The sequence below is a fragment of the Erpetoichthys calabaricus genome, chromosome 2 (assembly GCF_900747795.2).
Source record: "Erpetoichthys calabaricus chromosome 2, fErpCal1.3, whole genome shotgun sequence".
NCBI classification, from domain to species: Eukaryota; Metazoa; Chordata; class Cladistia; order Polypteriformes; family Polypteridae; genus Erpetoichthys; species Erpetoichthys calabaricus.
The window spans coordinates 30,024,836-30,046,344 of NC_041395.2; the positions used below are offsets into that span (position 1 = coordinate 30,024,836).

Sequence of the window (21,509 nt, forward strand, 5' to 3'; positions counted from 1 at the left end):
TTCCACTAAATAAAGTGCTCGGGACTGAATAAATAATTTGTTAAAATAGGAATTTCAATATAATTGATTTGGAACATAGTGTGGTTTTTTAGCACATATTGTTGACAAAGCTGCCTGCATAATACTGAACTCGATGGCAACATCTCTTTTCTTTTTGCTAGCATCAATGCCAGCAAGAAGTTCCAATTTTTTCTGTAAAGTAAATTAGTTATATAATAGACATCCCTCTGTGTCCATAGCGTGCAGTCAGTATTAAACTTTGTGACTGATGCTTGAACATTATCCTGAAGAATTTGTTGATATTGGGTTGAATTCATCTGACCCTCGACTTTAACAAGGGCCCCAGTGCCTGAACTAGCCACACAGCCCCAAAGCATGATGGAACCTCCACCAAATTTGACAGTAGGTAGCAGGTGTTTTTCTTGGAATGCAGTGTTCTTCTTCCACCATGCAAAGCGCTTTATGTTATGACCAAATTAACTCAACTTTTGTCTCATCAGTCCAAAGCACATTGTTCCAAAATGAATCTGGCTTGTTTAAATGAGCATTTGCATACAACAAGTGACTCTGTTTGTGGCGTGAGTGCAGAAAGGGCTTCTTTCTCATCACCCTGCCATACAGATGTTCTTTGTGCAAATTGCGCTGAATTGTAGAATGATATACAGATATCTATCTATCAGATACACCATCTGCAGCAGGATGTTCTTGCAGGTCTTTAGAGGTGATCTGTGGGTTGTCAGTAACCATTCTAACAATCTTGTGCATATGCCCCACCTGTATTTTTCTTGGCCTGCCAGACCTGGGTTTCACAGCAATTGTGCCTGTGGCCTTCCATTTCCTGATTCCATTCCTTACAGTTGAAACTGACAGTTTAAACCTCTGAGATAGCTTTTTTGTAGCCTTCCTCTAAACCAGGAGACTGAACAATCTTTGTTTTCAGATCTTTTGAGAGTTACTTTGAGGATCCCATGCTGTCTATCACTCTTCAGAGGAGAGTCAAAGGGAAGCACAACTTGCAATTGACCACCTTAAATACCTTTTCTCATGATTAGACACACCTGTCTATGAAGTTCAAGGCTTAACGAGCTAATCCAACCAATTTGGTGTTGCAAGTAATCAGTATTGAGCAGTTACATGCATTCAAATCAGCAAAACTACAAGGGGACCCACATTTTTGCACAGCAAGTTTTTCACATTTGATTACATTTCTTACAACTAAATACTGCTTCACTAAAAATCTTTGTTAGGAAAACACCCCAGTGCTCAGATGTTCCTGGGAAATGAAATAAATACCACTGTTATCTTTTTTGTTGAAAGTATAGTAAATTATTACGCAGGCTGAGAGGGGTTCCCAAACTTTTTCATATGGCTGTATATATCTTCTTATTTCGGCTGCTCCTGTTAGATGTTGCCACAGCGGATCATCTTCTTCCATATCTTCCTGTCCTCTCCATCTTGCTCTGTTACACCCATCACCTACATGTCCTCTCTTACCACATCCATAAACCTCCTCTTAGGCCTTCCTCTTTTCCTCCTACCTGGCAGCTCTATCCTTAACATCCTTTTCCCAATATATTTGTATGTATATATATATATATAAATATATATATATTTGTAGTTGTCGATCCACAAAGGAAGGGGGGGGGGGGGTTGAAATGAGGTGGGGTTAGGAGGATGTTGGTCGTAAAGTTTTATTTATTATGAGGATGTTGTTCTTCTTAAGTTTGCATATGCTGGATTCATTCTCTCCCTTTGTGGATCTCCAACTACAAATATGCAAACCGTATCACAAACCTTCGTTTCCATATATATATATATATTGTATAAAAATATATAAGATAAGATTTTGCAGATAGCACAGTATTACAAAGCTATTCCTGGACATTTTCTAGGCAGAATTTGTACTTCCTTCTTGTGTCTTGTGTATTATTATTTTCTAGTCCCTTTGCTTCATTTTCTCCGTCTGAAATATGTTGTAACCAGTAGAGGGCATTACAACACCCCAAACTCCAGACACAACCACACAGACACAAGTCCCCCCAAGTTCTCTTCCCCATTATAATAATAATAATAATAATAATTCATTTTATTTATATATTGCCTTTTCCATGCTCAAGGCACTTAATGGTTATAAGGTAACAGGTGTTTTTTGGTTACAAAAATTTTTTTAAATGCAGGTTCCTGCCAAGCAAGCAGACAGCCAAAAATCCTGCCGACTATGATACTTGCAACCAGTTGAGGGAGTTACAGTGTCTCAAACCCCAGGCAGAACCACACAGACACAAGTCCATCCATCCATTATCCATCCATTATCCAACCCGCTATATCCTAACTACAGGGTCACGAGGGTCTGCTGGAGCCAATCCCAGCCAACACAGGGTGCAAGGCAGGAAACAAATCCCGGGCAGGGCGCTAGCCCACCGCAGACAGACACAAGTCTTAGGAGCAAATGTAAGGTTTATTATTATAAAATACCTTACAAATGACTTAATAAACACCAAAACAAATCCATATTCTTTCCCTTTTCTCTTTCTATCTCACTTCTACTCTACTTCTCCCAGGCAAGCTTTGTCCGTCCTCCACTCCCAACTCCAACGGATGAGGTCAAGCAGGTGCAAGGGTATAGCCTGTGGGAAGCACTTCTGGGTTAAATGAAAGTTCCAAAAATCAGGCATCATGTATCCCGGTAGTATACCCTGGTGGCATCCATGGAACCCGACAAAGCTGCTTTATTGGACTCCAGTTCCCAACATGCTTTGCAGGATTTCTGCACAAGGCTGTCATCTAGTGTGTCAGGGAGCAAGCAGCCTCGCCAGGTTGTCTCCCTCTGTCTTTCCATCCTACAGGCCTCCCAGCTGGGTAAGGAATCGCACATGCATTCTGTCCATCACAATGTGTATTTCGGGCTAACCAAAATTTGTCCATGTGAATGTTGTGTGTTTCGTTTTGAGTATTTCAGTTTTCTTTTCCATACCAAAGAAGTGCATGTTAGGTTAACTGGTAATGCTAAATTGGACCAGTGCAAGCCTGTATATCTACATAAGTAAACCCTGCAGTGACTGGCACCCCATACACGGCTGATTCCTTTTTTGCACCCAGTTGTTGACATATATACAAACACACACATATTCCTATCTACAAACATACACACACACATATATGTAAGAAATCTTTTACTTCCAAAATTGTTACCACTTTTCATTTCAAGTAGTTCTAGTTAGTAATTATAATGAGACTGTCTGACTTTAAATGTACATAAAAATAAAAGCCTTCAGGGTATACAGTACATGCTTCTGAGAAAACAAAGCAGTTAACTGTCTACCTAACCAGTATAATTAAATTAATTAAAATCTGTCTGATTATTTCAATTGTGCATTTTCATGCTGCTGTTCTTTCTTTTTAAATACTGAGGTAACTTTACAATTTTAACAATAATAATCTAAATGGATCTCTTCAATAAGAATTCCTGCATTTTATTTTGACAGAACTCTTGTGTACAGATTTACTATTGCATACTTTGTTTCACTTTTTTGGTCATGTTTCTATCTCTGCCAAACATTATACACTTGTCATGAGATATATTTTCTCCTAAGCAACCTTATTTCATGATTCACAGAAGGTTTTCTGTGTTATGCATGATGAAACTAGTATAGATTAAAATCGCAGAATGTGCTGCCAAAGCAGCAACAAAAAATCCCCTTGCCCTGCAGTTGTTACTTCAGCCAGTCTATTTGTAGACATAATCTTCTCTTGAAGCTACCATAAAATAACATTTATTCTTAGATGTCTCAGAATTCATATTTTCATCAGTGAAGAAGGAATGAAGGAGGAAGGCATTTGTATTTTACACTTTCAATTTGTTCATACTAGGGGGCTCTGCCCCCTGCTCGCTTCGCTTGCCAACCCCTGGTGTTGGGAAATTACAAAGAGCGTGATGTATGAATGAGATATAGCATAGTGTGAAGGTGTAGATGACGCATATAGGAAGCAAACAATTCAGTGTTTGGTACAGTGTAAAGGTTTGGCATGGAGCATTTATGACCTTAACTTCAACGTCAGATGAACGTCGAACTCGTGAGAAGGCAACATAAAGTTGCCCATGTCCAAAAACGGGCTCAGAGAGGTAGATGCCAACCTTGTTCATGGTTTGTCATGGCAAAGGCAGGTGTAATGGTGAACTGTCGCCGTTTAAGTGTAAAAGGTAATTCCAGGTTAGAACTTGTTAGGTCAATTCTAGGAATTAGAACAGTATTGTCAGCATGTGATCCTGTAAGAACTGTTGCTTGAATAACATTGTGTGTCATGGTGTTGACGGCTAAACGTGTACCATTGCATAAACCCTGTGTAGTGTTAAAATTTCCTAATAGCATGATTATTGTTCCGTTTTTAAGGCTAAGATTGTGTTGTGGAAATCTGGCTGGGTTAATAGTGTTCAAATATTCTAAGGGGAAATTAAGATGGTCATTGTTGTCATCAGAGTCAAGTTTGTCAGAGCTTAGAAAGAGCCGTGCCTCTCCATGAAGTAATGAAATGACCTGGTTATTAATGTGATGCACATGAATATTTTTTGGACAGAATATAGTCCGTTGTGTTAAAAGGGGTATTTGGTCTAATGAGATTGCTGTTCCAAATATCTCCGTAAGTAAGTCGTCGCAGATAAAGGGTTGAGGAATTGTAATAATATCTGGGTGAACTACATCTGTATTGGTGAGTGTACCATCTCTCAATTGTAATAAGCAATTGTTATATGCGGGATCTGGACATCGCATGTTTTGTACTAAGTGTATCTTTTGAAAGCAATGCCAATTGTCCGCGTAACATTTTTTTGAAGCGCGTTGTAGGTGACGTGAATTTTTTTTTTTTTGATGCGGGTGCGTGTTTGTGGTCCTGTTACTCGAGCCGTCTAGTTTTGTACCCATCATCGTGAATTGATGACTTGTTTGATCTTTATCGTTAGGAATATGGATAAGTAATAAGGAGGATCGCACTCACTGTTAATATGCGGACTGTTCGTTTCTTCGTATTATCACCAATCAGGTCTCGCGCCTGTATATGTATTGTAGTTCGGTCTCTTGTTGTTTATGTATGACGTTGTCGCGTATTTTAAGGTGGACTGAACAATAGTTGAGCGCATGGCATGTGGAGCAATAGCTAAGCACTGTCTAAAATCTCCTCCTAATAAAAGTACCTTTCCTCCAAAGGGAAAATGATTATTCATCAACGGAATGTCAATTGTCCGCGTATTTTAAGGTGGACTGAACAATAGGTGAGCGCATTGCATGTGGAGCAATAGTTAAGCACTGTTTAAAATCTCCTCCTAATAACAGTACTTTTCCTCCAAAGGGAATAGTGCATTATTATTTATCAACGTTTGTAGAAGTTGTTTTATGCGCCGCCGTCTATTTTGTTGTTTCTTTCGTGTTCGTGTGTTTGTTCCCGTTATCCTTTCTGAATCGTTTTGTACCCGTGACCGTGTATTCATGACTTGTTTCTTTCTCAGCTTGCGAAATATGGATAAGTAATAAGGAGGATCGCACTCACTGTTAATATCTTTCCTTTTCTGCAGTTGAACGGTTAATAGTGCTTTATTGTAAGGAGATCCACCTATGCTGCCTAGTGTGAAGGTGTTGACGTTCACTTTAGAATATGTGGCTTTGGGTGTCACTTCTTATGGATGTGTGTGTGTGAGGGGGGGTGAGGATTGTTGTTGCGCGAGCGTCTTCTTTCTTTTTGTGTTCGTGTGTCTTGTTCAATCCCCCTCTTTGTGTGTGTTCCGTCCCTTGCTTGTAGGGTCTGTGGGGTGGTTTTGTGTTCTTTTTTTTTGTGTTCCATGGGCTTGTTGAATCCCACTCTTGGTGTGTGTCCCGTCCGGTGCCTGTAGGGGGGGGGGGTGCCTTCCTGTTGTGCGCGAGCCTCTTCTTTTTTTGGGGGGGGCTAGTTTCATGTGTAATGTGTTTCGTGCTGAGCCTGCGTTTGACTACTTTTTTATGTGCCTTTTCCTTTTTTCGGTGCTCGTTGCGACTCATTTCTTTGACTCCTTTTTTCTGTGCTCACTCCTTTTTTCTGTGGTCTTGTCCGCCTCTCGCGGCCCCTCATCCGCCTCTCTCGTCCTCTTTTGTCCGCCTCTCGCGGACTCTTTTTCCGCCTGCGCAGTACGTCTTTTTGCGGCTATGGCCTCTCGCGGCTCCTCAGCCGCCTCTCGCGGACTCTTTTTGCGCCTGCGCATTACGTCTTTTTGCGGCTACGGCCCATGGCCGGATGTCCCTGCGTCCATCCGGTTTAGCATTCTCGGTTAGTAATATGGATACTTTAGCCACCTTTTAGAAGGTGTCCTGGCAGTGGTCTGTGTCTTCATCATGCATTTTTGTTCCTGACACATTGGTTGTGCTACAAATGAATCTAAATGAATTACAGTTTACAATTCCTAATACTTTATTGCTGCCTAAACAATATGAAGTATGTGTGCTTTCCCCGTTTTCTCACGGTTTTCTAAGGGTACTTTGATTTTCTCCCACACCTCACACTTGTGCAGGATAGGTTCATAGGAGGCTCTCAGTTGTGCCTGATACTTCTTCACATGACAAAAAGTTGTTTTGGAAAATGGGCTGATGTTTGCAAGTATCAAGAAATATCTTTAAAAACAGTCTCCATGTGGGAGTATAGTGCTTAGTAGTTAACACAGCTGTCTCGGAGTAACAGAGACCTGTGTAAAATTTTCAGCTTATTGTCTATGTATGTGTACTAGGGAATCCATTCCTGGGAATTTGGGAATCCCGCATTTCATTCCCGGGAATCCCGGGCTCCCGGGGATGACACAGTGCACGGGCATCTCACATGTGAATGGTTTTAGAACGACCGACACTTATTTTTAATAAAACTACTGCAATATGTTGACACAAATAAAAGACTAACCTTATCTACAAGCAGTTCATGCTGTCATATAAGTACATGTATCTTTAGTTGCGGTAATAAGAGCGTAGAAAGCACAACGTGTCCAGTGTGCGGTCGTCCAGGATAGAGCGCACCTTCATGCAGAGTACGCCAGACGCTAAGAAAGCACGCTCTGCCTCCACTGAAGTAGGCGGCACAATCATCAGATACTGATAAACTTGTTCTAAACAACGCCCGCGCTTGCCGTTGCTCTGAAACACCGCCATTGCAGCTTTTACTGAAGCATCCAGTTTCTTGTCATCATTCTGTGATGGCAAGTTTCTTGGCACAGATAATGCGGATGCAACAGACCGACGCATTGCAATTTCAAGTTGCTGTTCAATGCTGTTGTCTGATGAAGTGCAAGCTGCAGCAATGGTGCCACCTTAATTATTTTCAACTATAACTCTCGTTATTTCTTGATCAATTTTTACACTTTTACACGCTATATATGGGAGCTTGGCCGTTCCCGTTTTCCCGGGAATTACAGCAGTCCCGGGAATGAAAAATGTCCGGGAACTGGGAGCCCAGGAATGGATTCCCTAATGTGTACTATGAATATTCTGCCTGTGTTTGTGTGTATTTTTTTATAACCCTCCAGTTTCCTCCCACAGGCATATTTATTAGTTTAATAGGCAATAAAGATAGAGAAAAAAAGAAATTAAAAGAGAAAATATGTGTATTACAATGAACTACTATTAAAAATGGATAACCCATTAACATAATTTATAATAAAATAAGTTGATAATTAATATAAAGGAGCTGAGCCGCAAGGCAAAGCTCTCAGTTTACCAGTCAATCTATGTTCCTACCCTCACCTATGGTCATGAGCTATGTAGTGACCGAAAGAATGAGATCGCGAATACAAGCGGCTGAAATGAGTTTCCTCCGTAGGGTGTCTGGGCTTTCCCTTAAAGATAGGGTGAGAAGCTCAGTCATCCGGGAGTGGCTCAGAGTAGAGCCGCTGCTCCTCCGCATCGAGAGGAGTCAGATGAGGTGGCTCGGGCATCTGATCAGGATGCCAGGGGGGGTCGCCTCCCTGGTGAGGTTTTCTGTGCACGTCTAACCGGGAGGAGGCCCCGGGGAAGACCCAGGACACGCTGGAGGGACTATGTCTCTCGGCAGGCCTGGGAACGCCTTGGGATTCTCCCGGAAGAGCTAGAAGAAGTGGCCGGGGAGAGGGAAGTCTGAGCATCTCTGCTCAAGCTGCTGCCCCCTCGGATAAGCGGAAGAGGATGGATGGATGGATAATTAATAAATATGTTTTGTATTTGTATATTACAGGATCATGTTGACTTACACTGAGGACATGGATGAATGGATGCTGTTTTGTGTTTATTTCTAACTCTGTTTCATCATTAATATTGGCTCTCAGTATAAAATTTAGAGGATTTTCTATTTATGACTCCAAAATGAGGTCTCCAGCATAATGTTATTGACTCTGACCTGTTTAATACAATTCATGACTATGATGGCCCACAGCCTGTCACATTAGCACTGGTTGCAAGAGAGAAACCACAACTGAACGACACAACAATGCATCACAAGACTAATTTAGAATTACCAATACCACACTTGTATTTGGTATCTGGGAAGAAAATTTGAGCAGTAGGAGAAAAACCCTTGTAAACACATGTAAAAGATATAAATTCTACATAAACAGTGACTAGGTGTAGAAACCCAGCACACAATACCCAAAAAGCAGCAGTGCTAACATATATGCCATTATGTTGTTCAGTGTCCTTTCTTGAACTTGAACGTGAAACACAGTTTAATATATTTCAGCAGCCCTGTAATACTGGACTGTCACCCAAATCAGAACGAGTTTCAGACATACCATTTATGATCAAAGAAATTATTCAACATTCAATCCTATAAAAAGGATTCAGCACCTTGAACGTTTTCACATTTTATTGTTATAGATCAATGAATCAAAGTGGATTTATTTTGGCTTTTTGACAATGATCAACAGAAAAAGACTGAAAATAAAAATCTGCAAAGTGGTGTAAATTAATTACAAATACCACATATATGCGGATAAGTTCTCTCGTGGATAAGTTGGGACTTGATTTTATCATATAATTTCTGGTATATTATAATGTTGCTCATATAAGTCGAATGCGGAAAACTCACACTATTGGTACAAGGGATTATGATATGCTAACGCCCACTTGAGAGAGTAACCACGGAGCACACGGCCTGTTGTTTCTATGTGGGTGCAGCAATGCGCTGTATCAGCGTGTGCTCCTAACCTCTCTCTTTATTGTGCCTACGTGACCACACGGTAAAACCCAAACTATTCCGAAGCAACGTTTGCACTGTGTTGTGTTTTTTGTATCTCACACCCTCATAAACCTTTATTGTAAGAGCATCCCTTATCTACGATGGAGCATTCGATCAGAAGAAAATATGAAGCTGGTTTTAAATTAAACGTTGTTGAAGTAGCGAAAGAAATTGGTAACTGCACTGCTGCAACAAAATTCGATGCATCTAAGAAACTGAGGCGAGATTGGAGGAGGCAAGAAGATGTTAAAAAAATGTAAGTGTCGCATTTTTGAACGGGCGTATAAGTCAGGGTCTGATTTTAGGATCGATTTTTTAGGTTTCAAGACCCGACTTATACATGAGTATATACAGTACAAAACCCAGAATAAGTGACTGCTTAAGTATTTACTAAGTCAGTATTTAGTAGATACAACTTTGACAGCACTTGCAGCTTTGAGTCTATGTAGGTAGCCTTCTATTGGCTTTACATAAATAAACACTGCAATTTTCCCCCAGTCATCTTTGCATAACTGCTCAAACACTGTCAGGGTATATGACGATCATGAGTGAACAGCCTTTTTCAAATCCAGCCACAAATTCTCAACTGGATTGAGATCTGGACTGACTTGACCATTCCAGGACAATAGCATACTTTTTTCTATTATTCTTTGGAAAACTGCTTGAACTCTGTCAGGTTGCATGGAGACTGTGAGTGAACAGCCTTTTTCTAGTCGAGACACAAATTTTCAATCGGATAGAGACATTAACATTATTTTAAACCATTCCTGTGTAGCCTTGGCTTTATGTTTGGGGTTGTTGTTTCCTTCTTCTTCTAAACCTACTCGATCAGGTTTCCTCCAGGATATCCCTGCATTTTGCTGCATTCATTTTACCCTCTAAACTCAAGCCTTCCTGCGCTTGCTAAGGAGAAACAGCCATACAGACTGATGCTAACATCACACTTCATGTTCAGGATAGTGTGTTTTTGATAATGTTCACTGTTTGCCTTACACCAAAAATGTTGTTAAATCTGTTGGCCAAAAGGCACCAATAAGGTCTAATCAGACCATAGAAGCTTCTTCCAGCTGATGTCACAAGCTCCTATTTGCCTTCTAGCAAATTCTACGTGAGATGTCATATGCGTTTTTTTTTTAGTAGTGGCTTTCCCCTTTCCATTTTCAATCTGTGACTAGAGAAGCACCTGAACAACGGTTGCTACATGCACACTTTCTCCAATATCAGTGACAGTAGATTTTAACTCTACTTTAGAGTTCTCATAAGTCTCTTGGTGGCTTCTCTCTCTAGTCTCCTTTTTGCATGATTACTCAATTATTATGGATGCCCTGCTTCAGGCAGATTTACAACTGTGCCATACTATTTACATTTGTTAATGATTGACTCAACTGGAGATTCGCTGACTTGGATATTTTCTTGTCCTTATCCTGGAGCTTTTCAATCACTTTTTCACAGAGTTGCTTGGAAAGTTCTTTTGTCTTCGTTGTCTAGGATAGTCTATGATACTGACTTACTATAAGTTTGACCATCAACACAAAGGTGCAGTTATACTACAAAAGCTCTTGTCTACAAACAGGTTACCTCCACTGAACTAATTACAGGACATCTAAAAACAACTGACTGTACCATTGATGATGATTCCAGCATTAAAGGTATGGAATACTTAGGCAATTAATTATTTTATGCTTTAAACTTGTAATGAATTTAGATCACTTTGTAGGGATCTGCTTTTACTTTGACATCGTTTTTTTCTTTCTGTTGATCAATATAAAAAAACCAAATTAAATCCGCTGTGAATTAAATTTGCAATATTATAAAATGTGAAAACTCGCAAGGGGATTAGAACTTTTTATAGGCATTGTATGTCTTTTGGGGCAAAACCTGTTCTAATCTGGTACAATTAAGAAATTATACCGTATTTTTCGCACCATAAGACGCACTTTTTTTTCCCCAAAAGAAGGTTGGAAATGTCTGTGCGTCTTATGGAGCGAATATTGCGTCACAGACCATGATGTATATTACCTGACAAAAGTAGACATCCAGGGGTAGAGGGCGACAAAACTCACTGTTACGTTACAGGCATTCCCTCTGTGCTTAGAGGAATGTTAGACTCATTGACTCGGCATCTAATCCTTGCGTGTGCGTGAGTTGCGAAATGTAAACAAAAGCAAGATGGCATCTACATCTCATGAGGGAGCGAAGCGAGTGCAGAAAAAAAAAAAGCAGAGATTGTTTTGCGCATTATCACTGAGTCGGACTCTGGACTCCACAGATTACCAGCCGCTGGACTACTTCAGGCTGTTCTTTCCTGAAGCTGCCTTTCAGCTACTGTCAAACGAGACAAACAGGTATGCAGAGCAATTTTTTGAATCGAGGGCTGTGCTTGCACCGCATTCTCATTTTTCAAACTGGAAACCCACAACAAAACATGAGATGAAGGGCTTTGTGGCATTACAAATATAGATGGGACTAGACTGGCGATATAAGTTCAGGGAGCATTGGTCCAAACGTGCTTTGTCCCCTGGTGACTTTGGACAGGTTATGTCGCGTGATGATAGGTACGTGATGCTGCAAAGTGATTGTGAGCAACTGAGCTTAATAAATTCTGACACTAGCGATGAGGAGTTCTTGGGGTTTCCATAAAACTAGAAGAGTGCTTGAAACTTAAAGTCTCTCCTTATTTGTTAATGACAGTGATGATGTTTCTTAATACCGCTGTTGAATTTACATGGTTGAAATATTATTCTGCTATATTTTATTAAACATATTAGTGCACCATTTGGTTCAGAATATTTTTTTTCTTGTTTTCATCCTCTAAACCTAGGTGCGTCTAATGGTCAGGTGCGTCTTATGGTGCAAAAAATACGGTATGTTTCTTTTAATGCAGTAAATAATACAAAAAGGAGGCTAGTTAAAGTGCCTTTAAGGTCTTGGTATAGTGTATCTATTAGATAACATATAATAACAAAACATTTGTTAAGGTCTTGTTAAACAGCAAAAACTGATTAATGGATTCTATTATGGGTAGTCCCTATTCTAAATTGTTAAGGACATTTGTTTTGTCATGTGCTAGTTGCTCACATTATTATATTAGAGAACAGCAAATATCAATAGTTTACCAGCAGAGGGCAGAAAGGCACTAAAACTCAGTTATGTATGCTGAAAAACATGTAATAATGACATTATTGTTAAATTATCTTGTAAACAGAAAAACACCACAGAAAGAGAAAACTGACAATGTTCCTGAAGACTAGTTTGACAAATAGAGAAGATGCAAATGTATGCTGAAATTGAGCAAAACCCTAACTAAATGGGACAAAGAAGTAAGATTTTTAAAAATAACCTTTGCTTTACATGGTGGATTTTTAACAACAGACACAACTCCAGGGAGTCAGTAAAGGGGACTGAGCCAACAACCTTGTGATGTATAGTTAAACAGAGCTGCCACTAAGATGCACTGCCTTTATAAAAATGAGTGAGAGATAACACACCTAACACCAAACCTACTTAATACAATTCAGGGCTGCAGTGGGGGCACAGCATATCCTGAAAGTATTAAAGCATTAGAGGTGAAGAGTAAATCAATCTTCCAAAGGGCACCAGTCCATTACTGGGTCAACTAACTTGCATATCCACAACTGACCAAACAAGACTCAACAATTGACTTAACAAGGACATATTTTAGATGAAAGGTGGAGTGCCAAACTTATAAAAAAAAATCAAAACAAATAAGCAAAAAAAAAAAAAACTAGCAAAAACAGGATAAATTTGCAAACACCATACAGACAGTAACCAGGTGGGTGATTTTAACACCAGATGCTGGACAAGTGAGGCAGCTGCACTAAATTCTACACTATTGTGCCACTTATAATGGGAGATAAACATTACAGTTACTTTAAAATTCTGCTTACCAGTGTGAACTCTCAAGTGCACTTTAAGATGGTGGGATGACCGGAATGTCTTTCCGCAGTAGGGACAGTCCTTTCCTGCTACTCCACGGATGCGTTCACGCAGAGAGGGGGATGGACTAGACCCTGTCGTTCTTAGTCCATTTTCTCCTGGAAAGGAAAAAAAAGAAAATTTCAGTTTTGGTATCTGGTAAAGAATAAAAAAAAATACTAATGTTTAACACAAAACTTATCACCCATCAATGGCAATTTAGAGAGTACAAATTCTTCTTCACAATTAACCAGATTCTATTATGGGCTTCTGAACAATTTATATTCAGTATTTTTTTGATTAAAGTGAAAAAGATTAAGTGAAAAAGTGAATTAAGTGAAAAAGAGGTCATACATCTTGGGACTATTTAGAGAGAGCAAACTACAAATTTCAATATTTACATCATACAATGTAGCTAGCAAGAGTCAGCATGAAAAAAGAAAACCTGTTGAGGAAGAGGATGTCTAACAGACAGTGCTTTAAAGTGTAAGCCGATAACCATAACAATAAGCAGCCTGACATAAAGGACTCTATTTTTTCCCCTCTCACAAAACATTTTTTGTCTTGAGGTTTCAGACAGTCAAGCTTCATAAATTGAGAAATGCTATCTATCCATCCCTTTTCTTAATACACTTTTTTAATTAGAAGGTCATGGATTGGGGGTGGGGTTGATGTCTGAAGTTTATTTCAGCAACAGCAGGTGCAAATTAACTTGAAATCACCAGAGAAAAACCATACGAACACAAGGATAACACACTGTACCAGAGTCAAAACAAGTTTTAATGACATGGATGTCATCCTTGAGAGCAGAACTGGGGCAAGAAGTGCGGAGTATTTTGCGTTACTACTGTATGAGAATTAATTACAGCACAAACTTGCTCCAAAAACTGTTTTTTGATTGCTGCAAAGGAGCTGTGCAGGAATTTTTAATGCTTTTTTCTCCTTTAGAAGGGTTTTTTTTTGCCTTTTTTTGTTCTGGCCTGCATAGCAACAAAGAGTGTTTTAGAGATGCATGTAGAAAAGTGCAGTGCATCCTGAAAGTATTCACAGCGCATCACTTTTTCCACATTTTGTTATGTTACAGCCTTATTCCAAAATGGATTAAATTCATTTTTTCCTCATAATTCTACACACAACACCCCATAATGACAATGTGAAAAAAGTTTACTTGAGGTTTTTGCAAATTTATTAAAAATAAAAAAATTGAGAAATCACATGTACATAAGTATTCACAGCCTTTGCTCAATACTTTGTCGATGCACCTTTGGCAGCAATTACAGGCTCAAGTCTTTTTGAATATGATGCCACAAGCTTGGCACACCTATCCTTGGCCAGTTTCGCCCATCCCTCTTTGCAGCACCTCTCAAGCTCCATCAGGTTGGATGGGAAGCATCGGTGCACAGCCATTTTAAGATCTCTCCAGAGATGTTCAATCGGATTCAAGTCTGGGCTCTGGCTGGGCCACTCAAGGACATTCACAGAGTTGTCCTGAAGCCACTACTTTGATATCTTGGCTGATTGCTTAGGGTCGTTGTCCTGCTGAAAGATGAACCGTCGCCCCAGTCTGAGGTCAAGAGCGCTCTGGAGCAGGTTTTCATCCAGGATGTCTCTGTACATTGCTGCAGTCATCTTTCCCTTTATCCTGACTAGTCTCCCAGTCCCTGCCGCTGAAAAACATCCCCACAGCATGATTCTGCCACCACCATGCTTCACTATAGGGATGGTACTGGCCTGGTGATGAGTGGTGCCTGGTTTCCTCCAAATGTGATGCCTGGCATTCACACCAAAGAGTTCAATCTTTGTCTCATCAGACCAGAGGATTTTCTTTCTCATGGTCTGAGAGTCCTTCAGGTGCCTTTTGGCAAACTCCAGGCGGGCTGCCATGTGCCTTTTACTAAGGAGTGGCTTCCGTCTGGCCACTCTACCATACAGACCTGATTGGTGGATTGCTGCAGAGATGGTTGTCCTTCTGGAAGGTTCTCCTCTCTCCACAGAGGACCTCTGGAGCTCAGACAGAGTGACCATCGGGTAGTTGGTCACCTCCCTGACTAAGGCCCTTCTCCCCTGATCGCTCAGTTTAGATGGCCGGCCAGCTCTAGGAAGAGTCCTGGTGGTTTCGAACTTCTTCCACTTATGGATGATGGAGGCCACTGTGCTCATTAGAACCTTCAAAGCAGCAGAAATTTTTCTGTAACCTTCCCCTGATGTGTGCCTCGAGACAATCCTGTCTCGGAGGTCTACAGACAATTCCTTGACTTCACGCTTGGTTTGTGCTCTGACATGAACTGTCAACTGTGGGACCTTATATAGACAGGTGTGTGCCTTTCCAAATCATGTCCAATCAACTGAATTTACCACAGGTGGACTCCAATTAATATGCAGAAACATCTCAAGGATGATCAGGGGAAACAGGATGCACCTGAGCTCAATTTTGAGCTTCATGGCAAAGGCTGTGAATACTTATGTACATGTGCTTTCTCAATTTTTTTACTTTTAATAAATTTGCAAAAATCTCAAGTAAACTTTTTTCACGTTGTCATTATGGGGTGTTGTGTGTAGAATTCTGAGGAAAAAAATGAATTTAATCCATTTTGGAATAAGGCTGTAACATAACAAAATGTGGAAAAAGTGATGTGCTGTGAATACTTTCCGGATGCACTGTACTTGTTACTTTTACTCAAAACTAGCATCGGCAAGGCAAGGCAGAAAGTAGTTGTGAAAACCAACAAGTCTGAAAGTAAATAACCAGTGTTGTAGTGATGAATTGTTGATTCCATAGTGGGAAGAAGTTAAGGCATTTAAAGAATAATTAGATAGAGCACCATAAAGAACTTGTAAAGCAAATCATTACCACTAGTACAGCGCAAGGGCATACACATTCAATTCTTAGGAAGAAAACATTGATCTAAATATAGGTAGGCAGCTGACTTGAAAGCGGGTTAAGAGGGGGACTCAGTGGTGGTAGAATCAGATAAGGGAATGAGTAAGTAACTAGTGGCTGATACAAACACATCTACTACACATACAAGTTCTTAAGTCCGGACTCAGGCTAACAGTTGCACATAGGACTAATTTCAAAATCCTCATTTTAATTTATAAAGCCTTAAACGGTCAAAGTCCTTCTTACTTATCTGAAAAAAATGATTACTTACAAACCAGAACACACATTGAGAGCTCAAGATGCTAGCCTACTTAAAATTGCAAGGATTAATAAAATAACAGTGAGCACTTTAAGTTACCCCAATGCTGTGGAAAAATCTGCCTGATAATATAACAGATGCCCTTTCGATTTCAGCTTTTAAACCCAGCCTGAAGGATCATGACTTTTGTCCAGAATACCCTGACTCGACCTGCTGATTAACAGTGCATACTGCATTTCAGTTTGTAAGTCATTTATTCAGAAATGTAGGCAATACAATATTTTTGAACCATTATTAATCATTCTGTTTCTCTCCTCAGTATCTGAATATGGCACTTGGTGCCACTGCCACTGCCTCTGGTGCCAGGCTGAGCTACTTATGGAAAAATCATCTTGGATAAAGAGGCATTGAAATCATCAAATGGAAAAGATTCCCTCATCGGATTGGATGGCCAGCACATACTGTAGTTCACTACTGAAACCCCAAAAATAGGTAGATGGCCAGTTGGTAGAGGTCTTCAGGATTGTGACTTTGTTTTTCACTTTCTCTTTTAACAATTTTAATCCCCTCTAGTTCATCAATTAATTAATGAAGAGATATTTTTGGTTTCCATTTATGTTGAATCAATTTCTACCCTGTTCTCTGTGTGTTTTAACAAATCTGTATTCATATGTGTACCAGCTCTGTATTTAGTAATTAATATAATCTATACTTGCATTTTAACGGAGAATTATTCACAGTACTGAACGCCTGCACACAATGAAAAGTGCTATGCAAAAAATAAGTTGTATGGTATTGTACTGAGTAAGCCAGTTTTCTTAGTAAGGAAAAAAAGTGTTACATGACAAGCAGTCAGGAAAGTCAGCAAAATTAAGAGATCGTTGGTGTAAGGGTTCATTAATATAGGGAAGAATACAGCTGTCATTGTCCATGTTGGAACAAATTACATACATAAGGACAGCCTGTTGTCAGTTCTGCAAACCAAACTTTAAGAGTTAGGTGTCAGGCAGAGGAGAAAAACGGTATAGGTAGTCTTCTCTGACGTTCTACCTGTTCCTCAGGCACTGGTAATCCATTTGGAACTAACAAGGCCTGTTCTTCTGTGAAGAGTTACATTTTAATGTATTGGGGAGGCATATGCGAAGGTTAGTTGAAACTAGGGAATGGGGGACAATGAGTTTAAGTCAGACAGGGTTTAGAATTGTCTTTGAAGGAATAAAAATAGTATAAAAACAAATATGCATAATCATGTTAATTCTAACAAAAAGTATGAGTGCAAAACTAAAATAAATAACACATTAAAAGTAGCATGCCTTAATATTAGAAGTATAAACAATAAAACAAGTGAGTTGTAGTTGTATGTAGTTGTGCATAATTATGATATTATAGCAATAACAAAAACCTGGCTAAATATTAAGAATGACAATGAGTATAACATAGATGGGTACACATTTTAGGAGGCATAGACTGAACAGAAGAAAGGGAATGTCATTTATGTAAAACAGAGTTTAAATGCAAGTCATTTTCAGTTGGATGAAGAGCCACATCTTAGTGAGGATGTCTAGATTGGTCTGGAAAGCTGTAGCAAAAGAGGCCTTATTTTAGGAGAGTGCTATAACCCCCCAAAGCAGACAGCAATTTCAATGCACATATTTTTAATAATATTAAAAAAGCAAGGTTATGGGGGGATATTACATTTACGGGGATCTTTAACTATCCAAATATTAACTGGTTAACCCTATAGTTGGCAAAGTACGAGAGAGGGAGTTTTTAAAAGAAATCAGTTAATTTTTTCTAACACAAATTCTCAGAGTTTTGGCAGAGTGTAAATGCAAAGACTAAAACTGTTAAGCTTAACTTTGGTAAGGCAATTTTTGAACTGATGTGGCAAAGCCTAAAAGGGAAAAACTGGGATAAGCTTTTACGTGTAGAAACAGTTGAGGAGCAGAGGAACAGGTTTAAAAACATTTTACTTAAAATGCAGGTCAGGAACATCACAAAACAAGAATTTACTAGGACTGCAGTGGGGAAGTAAGATAAAAAAGAAGCTGCAAAGGAAAAAGAAAATGGCTGTATAAGACATAAAAGACTAATAACATCAATGCAAATCGTAAGGAGTATGTATGACAGCATGAGAGCAGCCATAAAGAAGGTTATTAGGGAACTAAAAGGAAGTTGGAGGGGAATATTGCAGATAAGGCAAAAGATGACACAAGGAGGGTCTTTGAGTGTTTTAGTAGTAAAAGAACAGTCAAGGAGGAGTTGAAGTGCATCAAGAATCGTAAAGCGGAATTAAATTATACAGACAGCGAAATACCAAATGCCCTAAACTAGATTTTTTCTTAGGTCTTAGCATGTGAAGAAGTGGATAACCTCCAGGCGCTAACAGGAACTACTAAGAAGTTACAAAGTGATTTGGAAATTATAAAGGGAAAAATACTGCTCAGAATAAACAGTAATCAAACAAATTACCAGGACCACTTTATACTTAAAGCAGTAACGACGCACGAATATACTTGACTTGAGCATTCATAGTTTTCCTACTCTTTCTCTGTACGATTAGCATTCGTTTGCTCAGAGGTTGATGCGCTTGCTGCTTCCTGAGCAGCTCTTCTTTTCTCCATCTTTGTGACCCACTTCTTCTCTTCATTCGACGGCATCTTTTCGTGTTAAAACTGATTAAGTCAGTGTTTGTGTTGCAATTACTTAGTACGTTTTCCTTAATTTTTCATTTAAGCTGGCACTTAAATCTTAAATCTGCCTCAAAAATGATTTAAGATATGAAGAGGGAAGGTGGTAGGGAATGAGAATGGCGCCCGTACACATGCGCTGCATGGCCATCCTGCTGGCCGCTGCCGAGACTTGATTCTACAATAAAATAAAATAAAAATAAAAAGAGGAATAACCTTGGAGGTCAATCATCACCCTGAAAGCAGATAGTAGTCATCATGTAGTATATGTGTACCATATTTCAGATCAGTAGTTCAAACGGTTTGCGAGCTACAGGTGATTTAAAATCCCGGACAGACAAACGGGACAGCCACGGTAGCGTATTATATAAGAAGATACTTAAGGAAATTAGTGAAAAAAAAATTATACAATATAGGGACCTTCAAAACTAGACTTGAATTTATTTGAGGGGATTTAAGTGGATAGAACTGGCAAGCTTTGTTGGGTAAACGACCTGCTGAATTTTTCTAATGTTGTACAGTTCCCAGATATGTGAAGGAAATCATTTCCCATTGCATCATATGCCACTTTGGTAATAATGATCAATTACAGTATAACACACGACAAACTCTGTTCAAGAGTCTATTCAGTCAATTTTATCTGTAAAAGTAAAATCACAGGATACTTAACAGTAGCAGATGCTGCTTAGTCTAAGGGGATTTTCCTATAGCTCACTAGAATGCTCAGTTGGTTTATTATACAAGTACACAGCACACAGGTTTATATTACAAACAGCAAACAAACTGGTTTATACTGTAAACAACTACTAATGTGAATACTTAAGCATTTTATTAATGACATAAATGACTCAATAATTAATAAATGAAAAAAACATTTTTTGGCCATGAATGATAGACTTATTGATTAAGTTTGAATGCATGTTTTCTCTCATATCGTGGTACACAGATGCTAGGAAAGCATTCATTTGAAAATGCTACTGTAGTAGTAGTAGTTGCGGCATACAGTAAGTGACTGCTAAGCAGTAGTCAGTAGCAGGTCCCTTATAATCGATGGTCAGTTGTAAGAGTCTAAGTTAAAAGTGCATTTAAAAATAATGAAAATAAATAATTTAAATACAATTAAAAAAATCAAAAAAGGACATCCGCAGTAATGCGAGCGTTGCATCGGTCTGTCGTGGTGAAAAAGGAGCTGAGCCGCAAGGCGAAGCTCTCAATTTACCAGTCGATCTATGTTCCTACCCTCACCTATGGTCATGAGCTATGGGTAGTGACCGAAAGAACGAGATCGCGAATACAAGCGGCTGAAATGAGTTTCCTCTGCAGGGTGTCTGGGCTTTCCCTTAAAGATAGGGTGAGAAGCTCAGTCATCCGGGAGGGGCTCAGAGTAGAGCCGCTGCTCCTCCGCATCGAGAGGAGTCAGATGAGGTGGCTCGGGCATCTGATCAGGATGCCTCCTGGACGCCTCCCTGGTGAGGTGTTCCGGGCACGTCTAACCGGGAGGAGGCCCCGGGGAAGACCCAGGACACGCTGGAGGGACTATGTCTCCCGGCTGGCCTGGGAACGTCTTGGGATTCTCCCGGAAGAGCTAGAAGAAGTGGCCGGGGAGAGGGAAGTCTGGGCATCTCTGCTCAAGCTGCTGCCCCCGCGACCCGACCTCGGATAAGCGGGAGACAATGGATGGATGGATGGAAAAAAGGACATTTTTTTGTTATTAATGATACAGTTAGTGAGAAAATTAAATGCATAGTTTCCTATATTGTGGAAAATATATATATTTTTTTGCTTTATATGGCATACTAGCTGTGGAAATCTGGACATTTTTAAGATAATGTACCTCAGTTATAGTGCTGTTGGTTAATATGATGTATCAGAAATATTCTGCACTTTTTATATTTTAATTGGAAACGGTAAAGGCGGGAGGAGTAGTAATTGGTTGTGTCTGAGAGTATGATGTGACTGGGAAAATTATATCACAAAGGAAGGTGACTATGTAGAAAAGTGATGTAATTTGTTTTTGAAATTCTTAATAAAAATAGATTTTAAAAAAGTGAGGAAACTTTTTGAACATCCCTCGTACTATGTAAATAAGGGTTAGAATAAGTGTTTTTAATATAAGACATTTGTGAGATTTTAAATTACAAAGAAACAGTCACATTTTTGTATATTTTAATAGCGAAAAGCAATATTTCATGTAAGAACTTTGAAAAAACTGCTGCATGAAACAAGACTCTTTTGAACACAACTCCATTTAATTTGTCTTTAGTTTGGTTGCTTATTAGGTGAAAAAAAATGTACTTCATTGAAGGCCCCACTCACTCTTTATCTATAATTACCAACAAAAATTCTCTAGACTCGCACAAGGACCAATCTTGGGAAAAAAAATCTAGTACAGGTACACCTAATTTTGATGTGACTTTGGGCTCTTGAGGATACTAGAGAGGCATCAGACACAAACGAAGGACAGGTGCTCCAAAGTAATAAATTTCTTTTGTGAGCATTTGGTTGTGAGAGAAGGGAAAAGATCATGAGT

General features: G+C 39.4%; 1 protein-coding gene and 1 long non-coding RNA gene across 4 annotated transcripts in view; one reads left to right on the plus strand and one right to left on the minus strand.

Moving 5' to 3' along the window:
* Positions 1-21,509, minus strand: part of LOC114645720 (zinc finger protein 536-like) — a 158,115-nt gene that overhangs the window by 10,515 nt on the left and 126,091 nt on the right. For both annotated transcript variants that reach the window (XM_028793538.2, XM_028793537.2), the window contains exon 4: positions 13,122-13,268. In XM_028793538.2, the coding sequence (XP_028649371.1) occupies positions 13,122-13,268 (147 nt within the window). The remainder of the gene's footprint in view (positions 1-13,121; positions 13,269-21,509) is intronic.
* Positions 11,373-21,035, plus strand: LOC114645721 (uncharacterized). Of its 2 annotated transcripts, XR_003715179.2 has the most exons (5): positions 11,373-11,558; positions 12,035-12,077; positions 12,419-12,533; positions 16,445-16,533; positions 16,609-21,035. It is a non-coding gene; the product is annotated as an uncharacterized LOC114645721 (long non-coding RNA). The 2 variants fall into 2 exon arrangements; XR_007934153.1 differs by lacking the exons at positions 12,035-12,077; positions 12,419-12,533.